Source organism: Macaca thibetana, chromosome 10, assembly GCF_024542745.1.
Source record: "Macaca thibetana thibetana isolate TM-01 chromosome 10, ASM2454274v1, whole genome shotgun sequence".
Taxonomy (NCBI): Eukaryota; Metazoa; Chordata; class Mammalia; order Primates; family Cercopithecidae; genus Macaca; species Macaca thibetana.
The window spans coordinates 14,183,777-14,210,273 of record NC_065587.1 but is presented as its reverse complement, the minus strand read 5'-3'; the positions used below and the strand labels follow the sequence as shown (position 1 = coordinate 14,210,273).

Genomic DNA, 26,497 nt, shown 5'->3' with positions numbered 1-26,497 from the left:
TCCTTTGGCAGTATGGAGGGACCACCCTTTCGGAACACCCACACCATAGCAGGCAGTAGTCATGGGTTCATTTATTAACAAGGTAGATTGACTTCTTGCACTGTCATGATTGCTGTGGGCACAGCAATGAGCAGAACAGATGAAAATCCCTGCCCTCATGGAGCTGACAGTCTAGTGGTGAGAGACAGACATCACATATAATGAGTAGAGGACAGAGCGTGCTACAAGGCAGTAAGCATTCTGTAAAAATGAAACAGCAAAGGGGGATGGATGAGGAGTGTAGGTGGAGATTGCTGATTGCAATTTCAAATAAGGTGGTCTGAGAAAAGGGAGGACAGACATCCACTCATTTAATCCCTAAGCCAGCAACTGCCCTTTGAGGAGGAGATTATGCCTCCTTTTTTTCCAGATAAGGAATTTGAGGGTTAGAGGGGTTGAGTAACTTGCCCCAGATCACACAAGGCTGCAGTGCAGGAAGCAAACCCAGGTCTGTGTGGCATCAATTCTTTCAATGAGACCACAAAAACTTCATCTGAAAACTTCAGTGAGTTACATAGGACGTAAATTTGCTATTTTCTGAAAATGCTTGAAAACATAAACCCACAGATCATTTACACTGAGGACATCTCCAAAATGAAAGGACAAAATAAAGAGGCACATGGTGAGTGTGGCCTGAAGTTCGGGGTTAGAAATTGACTGCTGCATTTCCTTAGACTCAGCTACTCAGCTCACAGGCGGTGTGGACCAGGGCACAGTCGTTGTCACCCTGAAAGGTGCAAAGCGGCTCAAGATGGCAGCTAGGAGGGAGGGGTATGCAGAGGAGTGACAGGGTTGGGACTCGTTCTTCCTGAGATGCTCAGGTTGAGTGCTCAGTGAGGGATGCTCAACAAAAAGCAGACGGGATAGAACAGTGCTTGTTAGTGAATATAAGTGGGAGGCCACCTTGGCTCGGGTCTACTGCCCAGAGTTCCTCTGGAGGCTTTCAGAGTGCACGGGATAGGGGGACAATGTAGCTCGATGAGTCATAAGGAACTGGATTCAAGTTCTGGCTCAGCCACTGCCTGCTACATGACTTTGGTGTGTTGTTCACTCCTGTGAGCCTCATTCAGCTCACCCGGAAAGGGGAAGCAAGGGCAGGGAGTGTGGTGTGAACTGACCAGGTCTCCAGGTAGAGGAGTCAGGTTTGGCTAACACGGTGAGAATGGCTGGGAATGCTAGGCCTCGCTGTATGGAAAAGCTGCTGATTAGAACCCAAGCCTGAGGGAAAGTTGTCAGGGTTCTTTGAATTGGATGGGAGGTTTGTGAAAGAGTAGAAGGTTCTACTGGAGCTAAGCAGGGGTGGGCCATTCTAAGGCCTCCTCTCTGCTCAGAGGTGTCTGTTCTAGGGAATATTGATTTCACACTGAACTTTGGTATACTTTAAAAGCAGAAAAGGGAAGAAAATCAATTGATTATTATTTTTTCTTTCCTATAGAGGCTGTGTGCATGGATCGTTTTTCTTTACCTTTCCTTGAGTAATTTGCCTTCACTATAGCCAATTAGGAGCTGTGCAACCTCAATGACTGACTCCTTTTGAATTCACTTATCTTATAATAGTGAATTCATGACTCATTATTATTCTTATAAAAAAAGAAGTTCCAGGAAGAACAAATCATTCTGACTTCTGCACCCCCTTCTCTCCCTCTCTCCTTTCTCTCCCTCTCTCCTTCTCCCTTTCTCGCCACTCTCCTCCCTCTTTCTCTCTCTCTCTTGATCACTTGGTTGTCACATGTCCTTATGATGTTTGCATTCATCTCGGTAATTTTAAGAATTTCTGCATCAATCCATTGATAAATATTTCTTATGCACTTCCTGTGTGCAAAGTACCTAAAGAAAGTCAAATTATCTTGGGAATTATGGAGCAATACTTGCACAGTGTGAAGACCTGTTAGTAGCTTCCAAATTCAGCCCACCCATGCTAGAAAGCAAGCGTGTCTGGGAAAGGCTATTGGCTTTCCTAAAATAAAAGATGCATCCTTTTTCTTTTTCTGCAGAATAAGAGACCCATGGCTGAGCTGAGTGTGGAGCACTGTATCACCTCGCAGGCCGTCATGAACTTGGAAAAGACAATTTGGGACCATTGAGATACTTCTTGCTCAAAGAGAGCAAAGATGTAGAGTGGCTGGCAGAGCCCCCATGAGCAAGCATCCTGGTGGGGGCAAGACAAGAGAAGCCACTGATGGATGAGGAGCTGAGATATTCAGCAGAGGGAATCTGACAGCCTGGACAGAGAGTAAGATTTCTGTTCTGCCTCACAGTAAGGCAAAACGGACAGAGGGGGAGAGAAAATACGGAGTTTGCTTCCTCTACAGACCACATTATGCCTGCTATTGGCTCGACCTCTGCAGGTCTGGAAATCCTTTGGGGGAGCCACAGAGCCAGAACAGAAGGGAGGAAGGCATAGGAGAGACTAAGCACCAAGAGTGAATTTCTCGCTGTCCCTGGAGACGATGTTTCCTTTAGGTGACAGCAGAGGTTAATATCCTGAGCAGTAAGTCACCAGGCAGCCTCGAGACACCTTGCTTGAACAAGCTGTTTTAGCATCTTGTTGTAGATTTCATTGAACTCTTCTTCTCTGAGCATAATTCTCTGAGCCAATTCATCTCTCCATGCAGAGATTCTTAATTCAGCTTTCTTGAAAAGTTCACGAACTTCTATCACTCCCCACCTACCTGTATCCACATACACACTGTCCTCTCCCACCCATGCTCCTCAAATCCCCCTAAGGACACCAGCCTGCTAGGGATTTCAAGTTCACACACACAGACTTTTCAGTCTGCAGAGGGAGAAAATAAGGGTGGTGGTTTTTCCCCTGGCCCTTCTCCCCCTCCCCCTGTGCCTGTCCCTAACAGGTGGCCATGTCTCTTTTCATTCTTCAGCAGACTAGTTAATTTCAAAAGCAGCCTTAGAGGCAAGGACTTTTTTTTCCTATTCTTATTTTCATTAAGAGGTGAACGAAAATAATCACCTCGGGAGACAAAAAGCACTAATGAAAACCAGAGAGCAAAAGAGATCAGAGGACGACAGGCTTGTTTTTCATCTGGAGTCATTAGCGGCATCTTAGAAAGACGACGTGAATTCTGTTTGCAACTTCTCCAGATTGGGCAGAAAACACAGATCAAGTGGTTAAGGGGTAGGGGGTGGGGGGATCTTTTTTGAAAGTCCAATTTTTCACACACACAAAAAAACACAAGTTGAGGGAACCCAAAGCACTAACAACTTGATCTCCATAGAAAGCACCCCCATCGTGAGTGCTCATAAAAGCAAGCACACTGCCAGCCCCCAAGGACTGTCTATGCCAACTTCCAGAAACAACTGAACTTACAGCCTTTGGAGATCAGTGCAGTCTTTGAAAATAAGAGGCTTACAGTCTCCAAACCATTTGCTAAGTGGCCAAGGCCCATCTTCCTAAGGTGGTCCCAGGCCTGCAAAGCTCCAGTTGACAGAGGCTTTGGAAATTAAAGGCCAGGTCAAAAGCAGGCCCGGAGCTCCAGCCCTTCCTGCCCCGGCCATGGCTACAAGTGGAAAGGGAGTATCACCCCTGAGGAGAGCCTGGCAGGGCCCCACAGTACTGCCCCGGGGCAGTGAGGCCCCGCTGGGGAGTGTGGCCCAACCCACAGTGCCTGTGTGCATCACACAATCCTTGGGAAGTGTTGCAATTCTAACCCTTTACAGACGATTCAGGGAGAGAGGGAGTGTGCAGCTTGGAGAGAAAGTTGAAGGGGGTGGGCAGCACATTTGGGGATGTGGACATCAAACAGATGGAATTTTAATGAAAATACTTAAGCCTTCTTAATGCATGGGTGATATAAAACTGCCTCTAGTCTGTTTGCCTTCTGGGAATTACACAATGTTTAAAAGATCACAATATTAAGAATTTGGAAATAAAACGCAGATTTAGAAAAGTATATTTATGCCAACCCACCCATTTCTGGGTGTATTTACACTAAAACAATGTCTTGTCTCTCCTCTAGTCTCTTGGCTACCTATCTCCCTTCATCCATCTAACTAAAATCCAAGGAAAGCAAATTGCCACTATGATCATTTCCCTAAAGCGGTCCTCATTCACTTTGCTTTTCTTCTCTTTTGGAATAAAAGTCTGTCATAAATGTTTAATTAAATGGAAGTCTTCCCACTGTTAATGACTAGCTGTATGAAAGGCTTTTCATTTTTTTAAGGAGGGGGTGTGTGTGTGCGTGTGTTTAAAACAGTCCCTATTAATTTCTTGATATTGATTCTCTGGCTGGGGAAGAACATATAGTATTCAGCATAGAGCTCCTCTGCAGAATATGTTAAAGGCAGCAGTTTGGATTGAGAAAGGGCACCAAATGCAGTATGCGTCAAATAGACCATCGCTCAATGAAGTCACTTAGCTATTCAAAACATGTTCAGCCATCACTCAACCGTTTGCACCAAGAATGTTGGGAGGGGGGCATGGGATTTGTGCTCTTTCCCAGATGTAATCATTTCCCAAAGAGTGGCTTTTGCTCAGTTTGGGTTAGACCCTGGGGCCACATCAGTTTCTCCCTCACCCATCCATTTCTCTCTCTTCTCCCCCATCCCCTGGTCTCAACTCCTTGCATCACCATCCCATGTTGAGCTTAACAAACAATCCTGCAGTCCCTGCTTCCCGACGCTGCCTCAGATGGCCTCCAGTATTGGTTCATATCAGAAGCAAAACACATAAGCCTTTTTTCCCCCACACGGAAGCATATGTATCTCTCTGTGCTCGTCTTTCTATGGGTGGCTGTAGCTTGCACACACAGACATATATAGCCATTCAAATACAGTCCCTCATATTAAAGTCTGTTGCCAAATGCAGGTTGGATGACCCACAGGAGTTTTTTTCTGTGCTTATTAATGTGTCCCAGAAGTACATGCCTTCATCCATAGCCTGATCCCCCAGCCTTTACACTGTGGCGGCCCCTGTGCTCACAGCACAGACACACATGCCTCAACACTCCGCAAGATCAAGGCAAACAGCTGACACCCCCACTCCCCCCTCAACCTCCCCATGCCCTCACCTCCCTCCCTCTCTGCCTGCCTGCACAATGTCTGATTCTCAAGCCGGCTGCAATGCTGACTCTACTAGCTTCTGGCTAACAGACATGTCACTCTGTGGAAGCCTAACCCGCAAGTGAATTGCTGTTTATTAGAACTTGGGCTTGTTTCCTGTGAGAGACGTATGTATTTTTAGACTTTGTAAACGTTAAAACACACAAATACACACACGCAGCCAGCCACCTCGAACGATCTGTGTGGCTCATAGACATTACGAAATGCTCTTGAACTCAGCTTGAGATCCTGGAATAATTAGGATTTACCACGTAAGGATTCTTAGAAACAACATATTCTTTTTATTTAAATAAGGAGATTTGCAGATGGTGATGCATCTAGGACTTTTGGGGAGTAAGGAGAAGAGGAGGGAAAAGGGAAGAGCATTTTTGAATTCTTCATTGCGAAAAGAGAAACAGCATAGACAGAAGCAATTATTTTACCCTCTCATAGATGGCAATGCTAAATCGGATGGTAAATCCTAATGACTCCAAAGCAGGCAGAACACCTTTGACTTTTAAAAACAATCTCTTGTCGTTTTCACCATGTCATAGATTATTCCAATGAGGATGTTTGAGGGGAAGAGGGGTGGTGGAGGCAAGGGAGTAGAGTATGGGTTTTGCTTATTGATTTTTTTTCCTCTGAAACTAACCCAACCAACCTTGATCGGTGGTGGAAGGAGTGAACTAAGAAAATGGTGGAATGTAAAGGGGACTTATTTGGAGGAGGGTGGGGGGGGGAGTGAAAAGGGAGGGGTGGGGTGGAGGGGGGGAGGAGATGGGAAGTCAAATACCTTCTAGGCAGCAGGTTCTCCATAATCCGGAATGGGTCATAACTTCCTCGTTCTTTTTGCTGGTTTCATTCTCACTGACACTTTTGGTCTTGCAAACCCCTCTGGAGTAGAGCCAATAGTCGGTTCCCACAGCTATGGTCATCAGGCTGAAGGCAGCGAAAGCACCAACGGTGGTTAAAAGCATTTGAACACCTCGATCAAACAGCCCCATAATTCTTCATTATATAAACACCCAACCGACTTCTGGTTCTCGGGAGAGTGTGTGTGAGGGTGCAAGTACTAAAGCCAAAAAAAAAAATGAAAATAAAATAAAAATAAAAATTATTCCACTACTAATATAATGGATATATGTATGAATAGAGAATATGGAGAGTTATAAAAAAAGGGAGGTAAGAAAGCTCACGGAAAAGAGTGTAAATTATAAAGATCACACGGGAAGAGGCTTGCCTTTTGAGATCAGAAACTGTTCCAGTTGCAGTGTTTTTTTTTTTTTTTTAAAAAAAGAAAAAAAAATAAAAAGACACCCCCCACCCCCCCAAGTGAGATGCCTTAATCTCTTTTTCTAAAATTCTGGTCTCCAGTTTCCATATGTGATAGCTAATTTGGAGATGGCTTCCACAGTGAACCAGGGAACAGCCGAATTCTCAACACCATTTCTCATGGTCGGGACCTAGACAGTTAGAGATTGTAAGAGCCGAGATGCAACCTTCGGTCTTCGTTCTCGGCTCTGCGGCCTGCGCCATGAAAATCCTTTGCTTCGCCAGTTCTCTTCCTTGGGGGGTCTCGGCGCTTTCGTTTCAGACCAGACTTCCCAGTATTCTGTAAGCCCTTGAGCTCAGCTGCACAGGTGCGGGGGTCTCGCTTTCCATGGTTTTGCCCGGGCAGCAGCGGCGGCGGCGGCGGCGGCGGCGGCGGGCAGGCGCGGCGGCGGCGGCGGCGGCGGCGGCGGCGGCAGGACGAGCGGCGGTGGCGCTTATTGTTGTTGGTGGCGGGGGTAGTGTTGGCGAAGTGGGGGAGAGAGGGGGTTTCTCCCGGAGAATCGAGGCGGGTTTCCCTCCCGCTATCTGCAAAGCTCCTGGAAACGAGGGAGCCGGCGTCTTGCTGCAGGGTGGGCCGCGCGCCTGCCCCCCACTCGCTGCCGGCTGGGCCCCCGCGGAGGCGCTCCCACCTACTGCATTACGGGTGGTGCTGAACCGGACAGCTCCCTGCGCCGCCCGCTCCGCGCGCTCCCCGGCTCCCAGGGCCGCCCTCCAGGAGGGGGGCGCGGGCCAGAGTCCTCCCTCCCTGGGGCAGCAAGGCCAGCGCAGAGCGGGGGCCGCCTTTCCTCTTTTTACCCCTCTCCCAAATCCTAAAATGAGCGCTCTCCTGGGCTCCCGGGGCTTAGAGGAAGGCGTAGCTAGAGATAGCACTCTCCCTCTCCCTCTCTCTCTCTCTATTACACACACACTCTCTCTCTCTCTCTCTCTCTCTCTCCCCTTCCCTCCCCCCTTGGTGTTTCTTCCAGCTCAGCCTCCTTCTCATTCCATCTCTACGTGCCCAGAGCTTCAAATACAACCCTCCCATCACAGTCAGACGGGCACAAAACTTCAACGAGCCGTTTCTCTGCCTGGAAGCGGCGAGCATGTAACCTGGACGGGTAATTACAAACACGTCTTTACGTGTTTTTTAAATCATTGTTTTCACTTTTCTTTGCTGGGGATTTATGTTGTTGGTCCGTTAGCTGTATCTTCTTTCGGTTTTCCTCTCTCCTCTCTGTCTCTCTCTGGCTTACCAGGGGGTGTGCATTGCTCTGTCTGTGTCTCTGTAGTTTTCCGTGAAATTCCAAATCTTGCTTCTACAAGCAGACATTTTGGAAAGATTATTCGTGGAAAAGGGTGCAAAAGGGCGACTCGTAGCTGGGGCTTGAGTAATGATTTTCATTTCAGGGATAAACATGTTCTCAGGGGAAGTGGGTGAAATGTGAATCCTTCTAAGTATCCTAAGTCATTCATAAACTGGTTTGGAAGAGATAAAAAATCTTCCTTCTATGAACACTGGAACACCGAAACCCTCCCCTCTTCCTCAGAAGAATCATTGTGTGTGGGTTAATTACAGTGTCGCCTCTCATTTCTCTTATGTGCAACTTTTCCTTAATGTGACCTCTGGTAGAAAGAAGCACATTAATTTCTGCTGCTACAGATTACATTTTTTTCTCTGATCACTTTTATAGTTAAGTGAGTGAGAGCACATGAGGCATGATGGGGGTGCATGTTTTTGCATGTTTTTGATATTTTGTGTGTGTGTGTGTGTGTCGGTGGGGGGGAGACCCTGGAGAGGATGTGAGTATGATGAGTCAATTGAGGCAGGGGGAGTTGAGATGTTTCAATCCCATAACTCAATTATTCAATACTTTCTTCTCTCTCCCTCTACTTTTTTTCTTGAGATTATTTGCTTGACAATTTCTCAGTGATGTGGTGATTATCAGAGAGTATATAAAAGATGAGTGAACTAAAAACAGTCTTTCTTTGGTGTAAAGTCCATTGCCTAACTTCCTTCTCTCAGCTCAGAGTTGGTCTGCAGGTATGACCAGTGTATTCTTTTTGACAGAAAAACTACCTGTTTCTTCGCCCAGCACAAAATTTCCTTTCTACCACTCTGTTCTTTTCTCAGAACCGAAAGGCTCCTATGAGGGGCAGTTGCTGTGCTTCTGGTATCTGGGAGAGGTTCCTGGTGTCTGGAGAACAGAACCAAGGTTTCTGCAACCTCTGCTAAGGTACCTTTGGGGTACAGCAAGAGCTCTATTTGCAGACTGAAGACTTCTCCACTTTGGTTTCTTGTCCTGTGAGGATGGGGATGGGTATTGGAATGGGGAGGGCTGATCTGCTGATCCCATACAGCAGGGAACCTAGCAAGTTCAGCCAGTGGCTCAGGTGGCTGATTTTCAAGGCTTCTGTCCTTGAAGCAAAGGTGAGGGGCAGGCACCAAGTCCTCTTAGATAGGCTAGGCCTTTTGAGGGGAGTGGAGAGATGCTTGGGGGTAGTCACATGAGCCAAAGAGGCTTGCCCTCACTTATTGCTGTCACCTTGGTTGTCTTTGACCTGTCCAAAAATCCCTTTAGACTGCAGATAGAGCCCTTCTTCTCATCTCCCTCCCGCTTTCAGACCAACCTCTGAAGGTTTTACTCAAAAGAAAAAATCAGTAACAGAGGCTCAGAAGCTTCTGTTTGTCCACAGAATCTGCTAATATCTTAGCCACTGACAGTGGCTGCAGCTTTAGCACCATTTGATTAATTTCTGGTCAGGTGATCATTGAGAAAAGGGAAAGGGGTGGGGGAGGAAAGCAACAGCTTTTAGGCTTCCAGCATGGACAGTGCAGAGACTACCAGAGAGAGAATAGGCCTGGGGCACAGCTTGACTCTGCTCAGTAACGGCATAGCTCCAAACAAGTTAAGTTCCTAGAGCCTCAGTCTTACCATATGTTAAATGGGCACTTTAGCACCTACCTCTTCCTTTCTGAAGCTCCTCCCAGCTTCTCCCTGCTTTTCACCACCAAGCCACCCATCCTATTCAGACCTCCACCATCGTACATATAGCACATAATTGTGTATGTGTTGTCTCTTTCACTGATTTGAAAGCTCTTTGAGGTCAACAGCTGTGTCTTGTTCACTGTTATATCTTTGGGACCTGGAGTATAGCTTTATACATAGTAGACACTTGATGAACAATGACTGGAGTGATCACAGTAAGGGTTAAATGGTAGATGTAAAGTGCCTGACACATAGTAGGCACTCAATAAGTGTGGGTTTTCTCTCATTTCTCCTCCTCTCTTTTACATCCAAATTGGCCTCCTCCTCCTCCTTCTCCTCCTCCTCTCCTTCTCCTCCTCCTCCTCCTCCTCCTCCTCCTCCTCCTCCTCCTCCTCCTCCTTCTTCTTCTTCTTCTTCTTCTTCTTCTTCTTCTTCTTCTTCTTCTTCTTCTTCTTCTTCTTCTTCTTCTTCTTCTTTTTTTCTTCCTCTTCTTCTTCTTCCTCCTCTTCTTCTTCCTCATGGGGTCTGCCTGTATCACCCAGGCTGGGGTGCAGTGGCGTGATCTTGGCTCAGGCACAACCTCCACCTCCTGGGTTCAAGCAATTCCCCTGTCTCAGCCTCCCGAGTAACTGGGATTACGGATGCCTGCCACCATGCCTGGCTAATTTTTGTATTTTTAGTACAGCCAGGATTTCACCATGTTGGCTAGGCTGGTCTTCCCAATCTAATTCTTCTTCTTAGGTTCCTTCTGCTGACCAGGCAAGGCTACCTGGGAAGAGCTGGCTTGTTACAAGCCCCGTTGGATGGTTGGGACGCACCAGGCATACTTAGTACTTAGTAGCTGCTAAATGGATACTCTTAGGGGGGCAGCTTTGTATGCCTGCATTTGGTTACTTGGGAAGAGCTTAGAGGAAATTAGCTGAAATGCCACAGGCCTATTTTGAGCTGCTGCTTTGATGTAGTGAAAATAACGTGGGATTTGGGTGCAGCAGACCTGGCCTTGAAGCACAAAGCTGCTATTTCCTCACATATGACCTTGAACAGTCATTTAATCTCTCTGGAAATTTGTCCCTTCATCTGTCTAGAAGGACCACAGATATGAGCATTATGGTGTGATTGTCAGTGTTACATGTTAACAGCCATGTGAAAAGCTATCATTTGTTGGGCATTTGCTTTGTGCCAGGCACTGACCTCAGCGGAATCCCACAATGATCCTATGAGATAGGTGTCATAATTATTCCCATTTTACAGATGGGGAGACTGAGTCACATAATGGTTTAACTATCTGGCATAAGGTTCCCCAGACAGTAAGTGGCAGAGCTGGGAATCTAGTCCAGCAGCTTGGCTTGAGAGCCTCTGTCTTAACTGCTGTGTCTTGACCCAAGACATGAACTTTCTGAGTAAGGGTATTGCACTGAGGCTATTTACTTCTCATCCACAGATCTGCCATGCATTTGTGGAGTAAATCCTAGGAGCCAGGCATTTTCACACAGATTCTCACACATAACTCCCCAACAATCCTGCAAATGCATATTAATAACTTTTCCTATAGGGAGAGTAAACAGAGGCTCAGAGAAGTCATCTATCAAGTTGCAAGGTCATATTTCAAGTAAATGTAACAGCAGATATTTGGACACTTTGCACTGCTTCAAGTTCTACTTCCTATAGGTCCAGAGTTTATTCATTCAAAGAATTGAGCACCTACTGTTTGTGAGATATCATGCTAATTCCTGGTGATGGTGAGCAGGACAAACATAGCCCCTGCCTCCAAGAACCTATAGACAAGCAAGAGGAGTATACAGGTGAAGAATGACCACATCCAAGTAAAGAAAATAATGCAAAGGATATTGTGAGGCCATGGGGCAGGGAGACCAAACTCAACCTTAGGGACTGAAGGACATCTTCCCTGAGGACAAGATATTTAAACTGAGATGTAGGAATGAGAAAGAGGTACCTAGGCCAAGCTGGGGGTGGTTAGAGGGTGCAAAGGAAGCTTAGAAGAGGAACATTTCAGGCTGGGAGAATAGTTTGTGCAAAGGTTCAGAAGTGTGAGTAAGATGATTGGCCAGTTTTGGGGGAAAAATACTAAGCATGGCCGATCCCAAGACGATAATAGGAAATGTGTTAGGCCAAGCACCTGGAGACCATGGAGGGGAGGTTGGAGGATGAGCAACAACCTGGAAGAAGCTGGTGGGATATGGAAGGAGAGAATCAGCCCTGGAGGCAGGAAGACAGTGGGAGACAGGAAGGCAGTTGCTGCTGAGCTCTAAGCAAGAAGTGATGGTGGCTTGGACCAGCACAATGGCAACGGGATGGGGAGAAGTGAAGGTAATCGGGATATTTGGGAAGAAATTGATGACTATTGATGTTCATTACTGAGATGGGCAACTGAGGCAGGAGCAGGTTGGGGTGTGTCGGCGGGTGGCGGGGGATGATGCAGGAAGGTGGGGAAAGTCAAGAATTCTGCTTTGGCCATGTATCTAGTTTTGCTACATTCTATTGCCTGTTCACTTCCTGCTCCCAGCCTCTATCTTCTTGGCATGTGAATTAATTAATTAGCAATGTAAAGAACTCATGCAATTACATTATAGTCCCACTGGACTGTAGGCCTCATGAAGAAAGAGATTTGGGCTGTTCGCATTGTATTTCCAACACTTGGAACAGAACCTAGCACACACTAGGTGTTCAATCAAAACGAATATCTTTCTTGCTATAAAATTTCAAATGCATGTCTTCTCTGTGTCAGGCCCTGTGCTGAGGTACAAGGGATGCAGATGAGCTTAAAATATCATATCAGAGAGATTGACAAGTACACAGCTGACCCAGGGCATACCGACCAGCCTGGGAGAGGGGTGGGTGTCTGGCTTTCCCCACTACGTGTGCCCACAGTCCCTGTGTTCATCCTCTTGTGGCACTTCCGTGTTTTGAATTGCTGTTTCGTGTCTGAACTTGTCTGGTGCGTCGGTTTTCACAGCTGTCAGTTCCCACAGCTAAGCAAGCCTGCTCTGTTCTCTCGGGCCACAGAGCTGGTACATGGTAGGTCTGCAATGCTTATTTGATGAATAAATGGACATAGTGAAGACATGGGCTGTGGGAGTCCAGGGTAGGAAGTATTCATTTCAGTCTTGCAGTGTCTCAGAAGGCTTTGGGGACAAGCTGACCCTCAAAGACCAGGGGAAAAGATCACAACTGGTGGGGGAACAGAGGAGGGCATTCCCAGCATGGCAATCACACGTACAAGTGCAAAGAGGCGTGAAGCTGCACGAGGGACCTCCAGGAGGTTGGTGTGACTGACGGTGGTGGACAGGAAGGCTGGAGCCCAATCCAGAGAGACTGCTGTGCCTGGGATTAGGGACCATCCATCGGTATTGCTGTCCTGGGGCCCTCGTCCCACCAGAAGCAAAGTGGGAAGAGAACAGGCTGTGGCATCAGAAGGCCCTTGGTTTGAATCTCAGCTCTCTGCTGCTTATGCTCCATGACCTGAGGCAGTGATTTCACCCCTCTGAGCCTCAGCTCTTCCTCACAAGTAAATAGTGACCTAGTTTGTTCTGCTTGTAGGCCTTTTGCACTTGTTGCTTCCCCTGCAGGAATGCTTGTTCAGGTCTTAGCTTCCGTATCACCTCCAGGGCAGCAGTGCTGGTCACTCTGGATGACACTGGCCTGCTTTGTTTTCATGATCACAGCCTCACATTCTCTTGTTTATCAGCTGAAATCTCTCCCTACCCACCCACCTCCCCCAGGACATCAGACGATGTCTATCTTGTTCATTGCAGTATCCCCAGTGCCTAGAAAGTGCCTGGAACTGCATAGATGCTCAGGGAATATTTTTGGGATGTATGAATAAGGCTATGGTTGTTGGGATTAAGCAAGGGAAACCCTATTTACGTATTTGGAAGATAGGAGGAGCAGCTCTCTAAAGCCCCTGAACATTGGTGGGTGAGTGGGACTTGCGGAAATGAGGGTGCCCTGAGTTGATGATGGGGTACGTGCAGGGGTGAGGCAGAGTGAGGGTCAGACTTGGGGAGGTGGCACTGACCTGGTGCCACCCGCGCTGCTCCCCCAGGGCCTGCTCTTCTCTCTCAGGCCACAGAGTTGCTCAGCCCCAAGCTGGAGTACTCCATGCAGAAAGGTCTAGATGGGGCTGTCGGCCCCGGGGCTGGGAGGGAAGGAGATGCAGTGAGGTGGCAGGTTTTACTCCTTACATCTGGGAGCTGCCCAGGAAATCTCAGGGAGCCCCTGATTCTGATGCCAAAGGGGGCTGGGGTGGTGGGCAGAGTGGGGCTGGCCAAGCTTGGAAAGTGGGGTATGTTGAAGGGGGGTGGTTAGCTCTGAGCCTGGTGAGAACTGAAAACAGAAACCCTGGATATAGCCACGTCCAGAACAAGAATCCCCAGAAAGAAATCACTTTCCCACCCAGGACAGGACTGTGACCCCCAAGACAGTCCTGAGCCACCGAGCACGCTAGCCTTTCACCCCACCACCCCGGACTGGCATGGGATTTCCCCTGAAACTAAACTACAGCAAATAAAATTCTAATAGCAAACTAATCACAAAGTTACAGTTTAGAAAAAGAATGAAATAACAAATGTGCACATAACGATGCAGAGGAATAGCAAGAAGAAGAATATGAGCTGGCCGGGCGTGGTGGCTCACACCTGTAATCCCAACACTTTGGGAGACCGAGGCCGGCAGATCGCTTGAGGTCAGGAGTTTGAGACCAGCCTGACCAATATGGTGAAACACCGTTTTTACTAAAAATAAAAAAATTAGCCAGGCATAGTGATAGTGATGTGTGACTGTAATCCCAGCTACTCGGGAGGCTGAGGCGGGGGAATCACTGGAATCCGGGTGGTGGAGGTTGCAGTGAGCCAAGATTGTGCCACTGCACTCCAGCCTGGGTGACAGAGTGAGGCTCTGTCTCAAAAAAAAAAAAAGATTGTGAAAGGACAGGGCAGGAAGCAGGGCCATTTCCAGCGACTTTTAAGGGAGTGGCCATCCAATGGTGGAGGGAGACAGTGAGATGCACGAAACCTATTTGGGCAAGCAAGGTTGGGAGGGGACACAGAACACTCCTGCATGGCCTAGCGACCAGGCTCAGCCCCTCACGGCTTCACTCTCCTGCTCTTCCTCCCTCCAGCCAGACCAGCCTCCCTCTGTCCCTGGATCCTGGTCCCTTGCCCACTCAGGGCCTTGCCATCACTGTTTCTCTGCCTTGGCCACGCATCTCTTGGCACCGGACTCATGCCCTTTTTCCCACAGGTGTCTGTTCCGAAAGGCCCAACTGACCACCCAATAAAGGCTGCCCCACTCCCCATCATTGCAAATTCTCTGTCTGCTGAAGTTTTATCAGCCCTTAGCAGCAGCCCTCACCTCCCATAGATTTTTATTTTCTTACTTATAGTGCAAGGATGGGGCCTGGCTATGTTACTGCTTCCCTGCCTTGCACATGGAATCTGGCACACATTAAATATGTGAGGCTCAATGTGGCAAATACATGTGGACTGAATGGGAAAACCCCTGGGTCAGCAGGGTGAGAAGTGGAAGCAAAGCAGGAAGAGGAGGAAGGAAAGGGAATGACCCGGTTGGAGTATCCCAGGAGGGCTGGCCTAGAACTCTGCACAGGGAGGACAAAGGGGTCTTCGGGAGAAGACAATGGATGGCTTCAGAGGTCCCTGGGCAGAGTGGAACCTGGAGAGGTGACCAGGAAAGAAAAGGAGGGGAGCTCTTTCCATGTGGATTTCAGCAGATCAAGGAGGAGGTGTCCCCAGGATTGCTGGGGACAGGGCTGGGTGCCATGCAGGCTGGGGAGTGGATCCTGGGGGTCGGGGTCCAGTCTGATGCTGGCCAGCATCGTGGCCTCAAGTGACAACAGCCCAAGATCTCACTGGCCCTGTCTGGAAAATGGGGACAGCATCACTTGCCTTGAGGTGCTGTTCTGATAATTAAATAAAATAATGTAGAGAAAGTAATTCCCGTGCCTACTCCATAGTAAGCCCTAAATAAATATTAGCTACATGTTGAGCTCCTACTGGGTGTTATGTGCTTTGAATAAATACCAAAAGAAAGAAACAGACGTAACCCTGCTCAGAAGCAGTCACTCAAGTGGAGAGAGACCTGCAGGCAGAGCTCAATATAATGTGGGCAACAGGATGGGGAGAGGGCGGAGGGAGGCACACTGGGTAACACACCCTGTAGTGAACAGGGAATGCCACCTGGGTATTCAGGAAGGGCTTCCAGGAGCTGGGACAGCTGCTCCAGGTCTTGAAGGATAAGTGGAAGACTCAGAGACCGAGAAGGCTAGGGAAAGGTTTTTTAGACAAAGGGAATAGTAGACCCAACCTATATGGGGCATGAAATTGTTATTCAACAAAAGTTAGTGCCAAGGGCAGTGGCTCACATCTATAATCCCAGAGCTTTGGGAGGCTGAGCCAGGAGGATTGCTTGGGGCCAGAAATTGGATACTAGCCTGGAAAACAGTAAGACCCCATTTCTATAAAAAAATTTTAAAAATTAGCCAGATGTGGCTCATGCCTGTAGTCCCAGCTACTGGGGAGGCTGAGGTGGAAGGATCACCTGAGCCCAGGAGTTTGAGGATGCAGTGAACTGCACTTGAGCTTCGGCGACAGAGCAAGACCTCATGTCTTTAAAAACTTTTTTTTTTTTTTTTTTTTTTTTTTTTAAATTAAAAAGCCCCATAAGTTTGTTGAGCACCTAACATCAGTGAACAGGACTGGCATACGTACTCCCTGCCTCTAGGAACATTGGAACATACATTCCCAGGAGGCAGCTACTATGTAATTGACTACATGATTGATTGATAGTTTAATTGTAATTGTGGTAACTGCATTGTGCATTTGTGGGAGCTACAGGTAATTCCGTTTCTCCAAAGTGCTAGGAGGAAACTGGCAGAGATCAGCTAGAAAGGGAGGCGGGGCCTGATCAGGGGATGCCTTCAATCCAGCTTAGTGCCTACTATGTGCTAAGCTCTGTGCAGCGGATACAAAGATAAACAAAACTAAGTCAGTCACCGGCAGGAACCAATGACTGAATGCAGCACTATCAAGGAGGTCCATGGGGTGGGTGACGGGGACATGGCAGGGAGGGCTTCATGGAGGAGGTGACCTTTCTCCTTCCCCCAATTGAATAGCAGTCCAACAGCCTGCTGTCCTGCCTTTTAAGAAACAGGGCTTCCTGACCCTGCAGGCTTAGAGAATCACTAGTCACATCCGAGGGTGGCTCAGTAGCAAAGCGTTCTGAGCCTGGTGGAGTTTCTTTTTAGGCGTCTGGTGCACGTGAAGGAGGTGTTGGTATCATACAGAGGTATAGACCCAAAGAGCAGTAGGTGAGAGGACCAACAGGCTGCTCCTGTGTCCAAGGGCTCGAGAAATGCTGGCTCTGCCCCACTCTCCCAAGCTTGGGACAGGTTACTGTAACTCTCTTCGACTTTTTGCTCATCTGTAAAACGGGTGTGATGGTGGAGTCATGGGGCTGCTTTCGTCATGGGGATTGAATGGGATCTTCTTCTGGGACGTTTTCATAACGAGTGCTTTGTCTGTGCTGCCAAGTGCACCACCAATTCCATAAATGTGGCTGACCTGGCTCCTTACACAGGAGGTCAAAATCACCAAGGTTTCTGAGCATCTATAAGCTGTGGTCCAGCACCATATTCTGAAAACAGGTCTGATTAGGAACAAACTGTAATGGGTAGACAAGGACCCCATCTCCTGGCCCCTGATGGGTTTTGCAGAATGTCAAGTTTCTCTTTTCCTAAAATAACTTCCTCTTCAACAACCTACGGGTGCCTGAGTCTCTCTATTGGTATCAGTCGGGCTATCTGATACTTTTGTGGGTAGTCTTAGCTGAGCCAAGTAACCTACTATGTGCTAACATGTCAACTCACTCCAAGGGCCTGCTTGGAATTCAGAACCCACTGCCATGCAGAGAGACATGGGGGGTCTTCCACAGGCACCCAGGGATGGATCCTTGGCCCCCAGACTGGGATAGGCTTGCTGTCCTAGCTAGGTTCCCTCACCCTCTTCCCTGGGTCCTCACCTCCTGTCCTGCAAATACTGTTTTGTCATCTTTCCTAAGAAGCCTCAAATTCTGAACGACGGGGTCCTTGTCCCTTGTGGTTGTCATTTTGCCCTTTGTATCTTGCAGTGTTTGGCACAGAACAGGGCCTGAAGACACACAGCTTGTTGATAAATGTGGGGTTGGGGTAAGTTAGAGAGAAGAGGAGGAAAATTGATAGTAACAGCATATTCTCTTCAACAGCAGGAGATCCTTGTTGACCACCTGGTTACCACGACACTTGGGGAGAATGGCTGTGTGCTTGGTATAATTCACGTCGTATGAACTCATTTAATCTTTATATCAAGTCCTCAGGGGAAGTTCTGTCATGTCTCTCATTTTTCAGAGGGGGAACCTGAGGCACAGAGAGGCTAAGCAATTTGCCCAAGGTCACACAGCTAATATGTGAAGAGATATATGTGTGCAATTTATAGGCAGAGCTGTAATTTACACACAGCTCTGCCTGTTGGCAAAGTCCTACCCAGTACATGATCAGGGCACCAGAGTGGGGAGAGACTCTGCGGGTTAGGTGACTCCCCCACTTCCACTTACTCAGAGTGGCAAGTAGGTGTCTGCCGAGCCCTGGACTTCTTCCCAGCTCCTTGCTGAGCTTCAGGGCTTATGCCTAGGCCTGCTGTTGATGCTAAGGGGACTATATTTACCTGTGGAGGCCAAACTGAGTGGGGTAGTGGAAAGAACCTGGAGTCTGGAGCCAGAAGACTGGGTTAGAGTGACCTTGAGGAAGACGCCGCCCCCTCATGGAGCCTCATTTCTTCGTCTGGAAAATGGGAAAAATAATAATGACTCCTCAGTATAGAATTCATGAATTTACATCAAGGACCTGCGACTCTGTGGTACACAGAGAATGCTCAAGAAAGGTGTGAGATTGTAGCATTTCCCTGCTTAGAACCTTTGATGACGTCTACACACAGCTTGTGAGATCTGACCTTCAATCTCATCCATCACCTTCCTCCCCTACTCCCACAGAGTTCCAGCTACACTCCTCTTGTTTCTCTGAACAAGCCAGGTCCTTTTGTGCTATGCATTCTCCCATGAAATCATTTTGTCTTTATACATAGATACATACGTAGATAATCTGCAGAAGGGCATAATCGAGGTGAAGTCATACCTGTTAGTCCCTTTTCAGCCTTGCTTTTTTTCTCTTTTGCTTGTCTCTTTCCTGTTTATGTATATATCCCTCTCCCATCTCCGTACCCATGTTAACAACCGATATATCTCTACACGTACAAGCAATCATAAACAAAACAGACATGCAGATCATCTTCACACATAAACGCACCTGCGCATATCCAGATGCACACTCACATACTGGACCATTCTTTTACAGAATGGGATTATATGAGGCACCCTTTCTGTGTCTTGCTTTACTCATTCAAACACTGCCACCCGTGGGAATCACTCCAAGTCAGCCTCTGTAGCTCTAATTCATTATTTTAATGGCAGAATCATTTTTCAAAGTGAGGAACTACTATAATTTCTTCATCCGGTCTTCTATTGACAGACGTTCACTTTATTTCCAGTTTTTTTTTCCCCTCTGCTATAAGCGGTGCTGCAATAAGCCTCCTTGTACATACATCCTTCTAACTGGATATTTTATTTTGATGGAATAGATTCCCAGGAGGGGGATTGCTCAATTGAAGAGCCTATGTATTTTTTATTTTAGTCAATGTTGCCAGATTGCTTTCCAAAAGTGCTGTAACACTTTGCGTTTTCTCCAACAATTCATGAGCTCTTTCCTACTGTTTCCCAGCATCCATTCCAGCAACAGGTGTTAGCATTATTTTTAATTTTTGCCTCTCTAGTAGGGGCAAAGTGAAATCTCAGTTAGTGTCCTATACAATGGTGAGTTTGTGCATATTGTTGTATGCTTGTTAGCCATTTAGATTTGTGCGATGTCTTGCTTATTTTTATCCTTTGCCTAACTCCTTGTTCATTGCTTATCAGTTTGTAACAGCTCTTTGCATATATAGATATTAACATTTTGTTTGATATCTGTGTTGCAAATATTTTTATGCTTAAATCTTTTGTTTTTATATCAATGTTGTGAATATCTATTGCCAGAAAAGTAATTTTTATGTAGTAAAATATGTCTTTCTTTAAAAATATGACTCTCTTGGTGTTTTTAAAAAATGCGCTGAGATCACCCTTGTCATTTCCTGCATTTTCTTCCAAGATATTTATTATTTTAATGCTGGGGGCTGTTAACTGTTTAATCCATCTGGGGGTTTATTTACGTGTGTGATTGTAAGAGGAGGTTTCAACTTTTTTACAAAAGCTAGCTGGTTGTGCTGGCAATGATTAATAAAACAGTTGCTCCTTTTCCAGCAGAATTGAAATACCATCTCTGCCACGTGTTACATTCTCATGAATACTTTGATCTAGTTCTGAGCTGTCTGTTCTGTTCCGCTGATCTGTGTATCGCTTCCTCACCAGCACCATTCAGATTTGATTATAGGGGCCTTAATATGTTCTGATCTCTAATAAGCCAAGTTCTTCCCCCATATTCTTCTCTTTCGCAGGATCTGGTTGTTCCTGGCTCTGCATTCTTCTACATGAACTTTGAGCTGGTTTTATTCAATGGTGTCTTATATCACCCCTGGATCCCAGTGCCTGAGATGGGGCCAGACATTCAACAGAGGAGCAGGAGATGTTTGTTGAATCTTGTTGATGCTGTCATACCTCCCCAGTGCCTCCTATCCCCCCACCCCCAGGACTATTGGATGTTAAATAGTATTCAAACCAAAGATAATATGTAAGTGTGTACATAGCAGACAAATGTAACTGAATGGAGGAAGCTTCAGAGGCCTTTAAAGCAAAGAGAGAAGTCACTCCTGTATTCAACACATGTTTCTTGAGCATCTGCCATATGCTAGACCTTATTCTTGGGCCTGGGGATATAGCAGAGGCCAAGGGAGACAAAAGTTCAATTTCAAGGTGTGACAATGGTAATGTGTTAATTCTTTTTAGGTGAGATAATGATATTGTGGTTATGTTTAAAATAAAGAACGCTCAGCCAAGTGTGGTGACTTAATGCCTGTAATCTCAGCAGTTTGGGAGACCAAGGCCAGAGGATTGCCTGAGCCCAGGAGTTCAAGGCCAGCCTGGGCAATACAGTGAGACCCCATCTCTGCAAAAATTACAAAAAAAATTAGCTGGGCACGGTAGCATGTACCTCTAGTCCCCGCTACTTGGGAGGCTGAGGCAGGCTGATCTCTTCTTCCCAGGAGTTTGAGGCTGCAGTGAGCTGTGATCATGCCACTGTACTCCAGCCTGGGCAATAGAGTGAGAGCCTGTCTCTAAAGAATAAATAAAATAAAATAAAAAATCTTTACCTTTTAGAGATACTTCCTGAAATAATTTGTAAAGTCTGTAATTTGTTTCTAAATAACCTAAAGTTGGGGGAAATGGATGAAAATACAGATGAAACACAATTGACCATAAGTTGGCAATTATGGAAACTCAGCAATAGGGATTTATTATACAGGTGAGTACCCCTTAAACAAAAAATGCCTGGGACCAGAAGTGTTTGAAATTCAGAGTTTTCGGATTTTGGAATATTTGCATATCATAATGAGGTATCTTGGGGATGGGATCAAAACATGAACTCAAAACATGAAAATCATTTGTGTTTCATATGTACCTTATAGACATAGCCCAAAGGTGATGTTAGGCAATATTTTAAATAATTTCGTGCATGAAACAAAGTTCATGTATTTTGAGGTCAGGTGTGGAATTTTCCACTTGCGGCATCCTGTTGGTGCTCAAAAAGTTTTGGAGTTTGGAATATTCTGGATTTCAGATTTTCAGATCAAGAATGCTCCACATGTACTGTTTTCTCTACTTCTGTCTGTACTGGAAATATTCCATGATAAAAAAAGTTTTAGAAATGCATACAGAGCTTATTATGTTCCAGGCATTGTTCTAAGTGCCTTACGTCCGTTCATTCATCAAATCTTCAAAGTGGCCCTAGGAGGAGGGTATCATCATCCCAGTCTTACAGATGAGAAAAGTGAGGCCCCATGAGATCCAGTCACTTGCCCAGGGTTAGTCTCAGTGAGTGAGTGAGAGAGCTCCCTGGCCCCACGGCCTTCCTCTCAAACACTATGTCCTGCTGTCTTTCCCATCTCCTATTTATTCTAGTGAGCCTGCAAATGGACAGCTAAATGAGATGGGATTCTTTTTTTTTTTTTTTTTTTTTTAGATGGAGTCTCGCTCTGCTGCCCAGGCTGGAGTGCAGTGGCCCCATCTCGGCTCACTGCAACCTCCGCTTCCCGGGTTCAAGTGATTCTCCTGCCTCAGCCTCCCGAGTAGCTGGGACTACAGGCGCAGGCCACCATACCCGGCTAAATTTTTGTATTTTGGTAGAGACGGGATTTCACTGTGTTAACCAGGATGGTCTTGATCTCCTGACCTCGTGATCCGCCCGCCTCAGCCTCCCAAAGTGCTGGGATTACAGGCATGAGTCACCACGCCCTGTCAAGATGGGATTCTTTCATAAAGCAGGAAGGACTATAAAAGATACAGAAGGTACAAAACAGGGAGAGAGAAAGGCTGGTAGTGGGAGAAGGTGAGACTGAGAGTGAAGAGATGGTGTCCTCTTTTGGGGGAGGTGATCGGAGAAGGCCCCTCCAAGGAGCTGAGACCTGCACGGACATATGGGAAAGATGTTCAGACGGAGAGGCTGGCCAGTGCTGTCGCTGAGCTTGAACCAGAAAGGATCACAGTGGGCAAGGGTGAAACCTGTTTGGGCACAGCGGCAGGCCCCAGATCTCACTGCAGGCTGTTATGAGGTGTTTTTAGGTTCAAAAAAAGTGAACTGAGCCATCTCAGTAAGATCATAATGATTTATTGGATTTATAAGCTCTATGATCATTTAAATACATTTACCTACATTTTGTGGTGCTAAATTCATCTATAACAGAGGAGTAATTTAATTCTGAAGCCAAATTAACTGCTCTTTGCCTTCTCGCAAAGTCACCCACTCTTGATTTTTTTTTGCATAACTTAATTCAATTTTTCTGCCTTGCTACATTTTCTTCAGCTCCTACACATTTTTTGGGAGGTGGTTATAATGTTATTATCTTATTATTAGTCACTAACCAGGAATAATTCACTTTTCCAATTGATCTATGCTGCTTATAAAATACCACATCAACTGGAAGCACAGTCTGGTTAGTGAGTTCTGAGAGCCAGTTTAGACAGATCACTGTGTGTGGGACAGGCTGGGCCCAGGTGATGATGACCTCTGATGAGCTGAATTTACCTGTGGTCAAATGGTCCAGGTGTCGGAAGAGTATCCACAAGCCAGATTCTCAAGGGTGCGGCAGGAGTACCTGATTATGTCCAACTCATGTTGTGTGCTGAATATTTTACACAGTTCCTGCTAGTTTGCATTTGTCCTAAATAAATTTCTGACAATGTCAAGTTCAATGGATTCTCTAGATAAAATGTCCCTGAGCACCATGTTTCCCTTGAAAAGATGGCTGGCTACACATGCACATCTGTAGTGTAGCCTTCACACAAACCACACTTATTTGGGTAAAGTAGAAGTGTGTATGTGCGGGTCAATAGATCCTTCTGCCATCGTGACTTAAGCCTGGGGAGTGCTAATTGTGCATGAATGGGGTTTTGGGGCATAAACAATTGCTTGGTTCACATTATGGTAGTATCAGCCCTGAAGCTGTGTATTGGGAGAAGAGAATGAGGACGGAGCATTAGGTGAACAAAAAGGAGAGACTATAAACTGAAGCTTATTCTTTGGGTAAGAGCAAGTCAAATTTATTCATGAATGGCTGTTCCTGGCCTTTGCTTTCCTGCTGTCATCTAATCAGGTTTTCCTGATTCTTGACGAGTTTTTTGAGAACTTAGGGATACAGAATCAAAAAGAAAGGGGGAGAAAGAAATGGGCAAGAAACACTCTACTTAGGGTTCAGGAGAAGGTTTTCAGGGTGTTGGAAGAAAGGGTGGGAGAACCATAGGGGCGACGAGGGAGGCAAGTGGGAATAGAAATTTTAAAAGATATCGCTACAGATAATCTCCAATCCGTAGAGTAACCTGGTGGGCTTTGCATGTGGCTTTGACCAGTCATTGGCCCTTCTGGGTCTCCTCATCTCCCCATCTCTCAGAACTTGGACCCCAGGAAGCCAAAGGGCCTTTGTAGTGCTCACATTCAGATGTCGAATGGCATCCTCAAACTATGCTTGGTCCAGGGCTCTGGAGAGATCTGGATTCCTATTGACTCAGAAAATTACTCAGTATTATTTTATCTGGAGTAAGCCTCATCCCTCTTCTGCGCCTTGATTACTCTATTGGCTCAGCAAGGACACGGAAAGAAACACAGGGAACTCACAACGTGATATTCTCGAAGTTGGGTTTCTTTTTTTCTTTTTTGAGATAGAGTCTTGCTTTGCCTCCCAGACTGGAGTGCAGTGGCGAGGTCATGGCTAACTGCAGCCTCAACCTTCCAGTCTCGAGTGGATCCTCAACCTACCAACTAGCTGGAACTACAGGCACATGCCAGCACGCTCGGCTCATTTTTAATTTTTTTTAATTTTTTTTTTTTTTTTTTTGAGACAGGGTTTTGCCATGTTGCCCAGGCTAGTCTCAAACTCCTGGGCTCGGGCGATCCTCCCACCTCGGCCTCCTGAAATGCTGGGATTACAGGTATGAGCCACCCTGCTTGGCCCAAAGTTATTTTAATAAAGGAATTCCATGGTGCAGGGTAGACAGCTTCCTTCCATCTCTCGTATGTAAACTACCTCCTTTTCTTGCTCTCCTTTTCCGCTGAACCATTGTCTCCTTCTCTCCTCCTCAGGAGGCTGGATGGGGACACATTCCATGAGCGACATCTTACCAGAGGGTGGCCATGAGCTTCATCACGTTCCGCAACTGTTAATGACCCACTGGCGCTGGCCCTGCTACTCTCTGCACTCCTCTCTCTGTGCCCCTTCTCTGGGAAGAGTCCTTGAAGCTCTGCTGAGAACAAAACCTCTTATTTCAGCTCATGTCAATCTTGGGATTTTCCCACCATGTTCAGATTCTGGCTTGGAGGTGCTATCTGCTGTTGACTTGGGACGTAAACCAAGCCGTTATTTGCCTCTTTTGGTTAGTTATGTTAACAAGCTTTCGGGACTTGTTCTTTAAGATTCCCAACTCCTATCGTATGATGATAGGTGCTGGAACCAGACTGGTTGGGTTCAAACTTTTGCTGTCGCTAACTGGCTTTGTGAACACATGTCAGTTACTAAATCTCCTCATGCCTCAGGTTTAAAAATATGTAAACAAGGCGTTCTAGTAGCACCTGTGGGCCTTAGTCAGTTATTGCTACAGAACAAACCACCCCCAGACTTAGTAACATCAACAACTACTACTGTTTTTTTCATTCACGCATCTGGAGAGAGGCTGGGGAGGAGGAGACTTGGGTTTGGCTTATCTAGGCAGGGTTTGCTAGGCTTGGCTCTGAGCTATGGATTAAGCACAGGTCTTCTCCATTTGTCTTTCATCTTCTTTGGGCCACTGGCTACATAAGGCATGTTCTCATGGCAAAGAGGAGAATTAAAGGGAAGTCCTTTTGGCCAAAGCAGGTGAATGGGAGAGAGAAGCGTACGCCCCTAGGGAGAGACAGAGGGGAGTGAATTTTTGTTGAACAATTATCCTAACTACCACATTGTTGTGATAGCTAAATGATTTAATAACTTTAACAGGCTAGTAACAGTACCTGGCATGGTGTAAGCATTCAATAAATAACAAACATTGGTAGGGATAATATCAGTACTAGCGGTAATATGAATATTGGCATTTTAATAGTATATGCACACCTCAGGTACTCTTTTCAAAATATACATTCACACTAAAGTGTAAATGTCTGCTAGTATAACACAGACCTCAAATGTGTATGTTTAACAGAAGCAGTTAAGCCAAAGAGGTGAATGCATGAGGGTAGATTTTGGAGACTCAGCAAAATCTAATGACGAAGAAAGGGGATTCTGGAGTAAGCCAAATTTGGATCAAAATGCAAACTCTGCCACTTTTTTTGCTGAGTGACCATAGGCCAGTTTTTCACCCTCTCGGTGCCTCATAGGGTAGTGGGAATTTGATAAGCTGTTGTAAGCAAAGCAAGTCAGAAAGCACCTGGCCCGTAGCAAAGCCAATAAACACCCATGGGTAAAAAGGTCTGGCGTGGAGGGAGGAGGCAGCAGAAGCCTCTTATAGAACCCCAAACCTTGCCGGCAGGTGGTGAGCTCACCTCTGCCCATGGGTCTTTCCAGTAAAGGTTTATTAAGCACCTACTATGAGCAGGCATATGCTATGGAACCACAGATTCACTTCTGCTCAATCCACTCATTTCCACAGTTCACTTGCCTCATGGTAAATCTGGCGGCAAGTGAATTCCACTGGATCTTAGATACAGTTATTAAAATTAAAATTAAAATGGCCACACGAGGGTTCTGTGGCAAAGCAAGTTTAAGAACCTGCAAGAAACAGCTGAACAGGTTCTATGGCTGCGGGACTTCGAGCCTTGCCTCGGCTCCTGTGCCTGATACTCTCCCAGAGAGCGATGCGGAAGGCAGGCATCCAGACTTAAGTGACCACAGAACCCAAAAATCTGGAACCTGACTTTGGGAAACAGTGCTCTAATTTCTTAGCATCTCTCCACCCCCACCCCTCCTTGCACTGTTACCTGCAGGCATTCCTTCCCACCTTGCTGGTCCCCGTAGCCCCATTCCTAGTCTCTCCCCTCCCTCGGGAAGAGCAGTAAGCTTTCCAAGCTTGCATCCTTCACCCGGGCGGCACAGTGTCCCCACACAGGATGAGGGGCTCTGTGCCTGCTATTTGCTGGTTTCTTTCTTGGGATGTCTTCTTCCTCCCCTGCCTGGCGAATCCTGTTCATCCTCCATGTCTCTGCCCCTCCAGGCAGCCTCCTGCTGTCCTGGTCTGGGATCAAAGCCCCTTTTCGGATACTCTTGGCCTCCACAGTGTTGCAGTCTCATACCTAATTACTGGCTGGCATCTGT

The 26,497-nt window shown here is 46.6% G+C and overlaps 4 protein-coding genes across 7 annotated transcripts in view; 2 read left to right on the top strand and 2 right to left on the bottom strand.

Annotated features, from left to right (window-relative positions):
- CACNG2 (calcium voltage-gated channel auxiliary subunit gamma 2) overlaps positions 1-6,482 on the bottom strand; it is a 139,029-nt gene extending 132,547 nt beyond the window's left edge. The window contains exon 1 of the mRNA XM_050806343.1: positions 5,888-6,482. Within this exon, the coding sequence (XP_050662300.1) occupies positions 5,888-6,098 (211 nt within the window). The 5' untranslated portion in view covers positions 6,099-6,482. The remainder of the gene's footprint in view (positions 1-5,887) is intronic.
- The window catches only part of MPST (mercaptopyruvate sulfurtransferase), a 462,750-nt gene that overhangs the window by 131,798 nt on the left and 304,455 nt on the right, over positions 1-26,497 (top strand). The window lies entirely within an intron of this gene.
- The window catches only part of TXN2 (thioredoxin 2), a 393,736-nt gene that overhangs the window by 234,003 nt on the left and 133,236 nt on the right, over positions 1-26,497 (bottom strand). The gene's annotated exons all lie outside the window — the stretch shown is intronic.
- Positions 7,146-26,497, top strand: part of KCTD17 (potassium channel tetramerization domain containing 17) — a 357,579-nt gene continuing 338,227 nt past the window's right edge. Inside the window, exon 1 of the mRNA XM_050806328.1 lies at positions 7,146-7,149. The gene's annotated coding sequence lies outside the window, so the exon portion shown is untranslated. The remainder of the gene's footprint in view (positions 7,150-26,497) is intronic.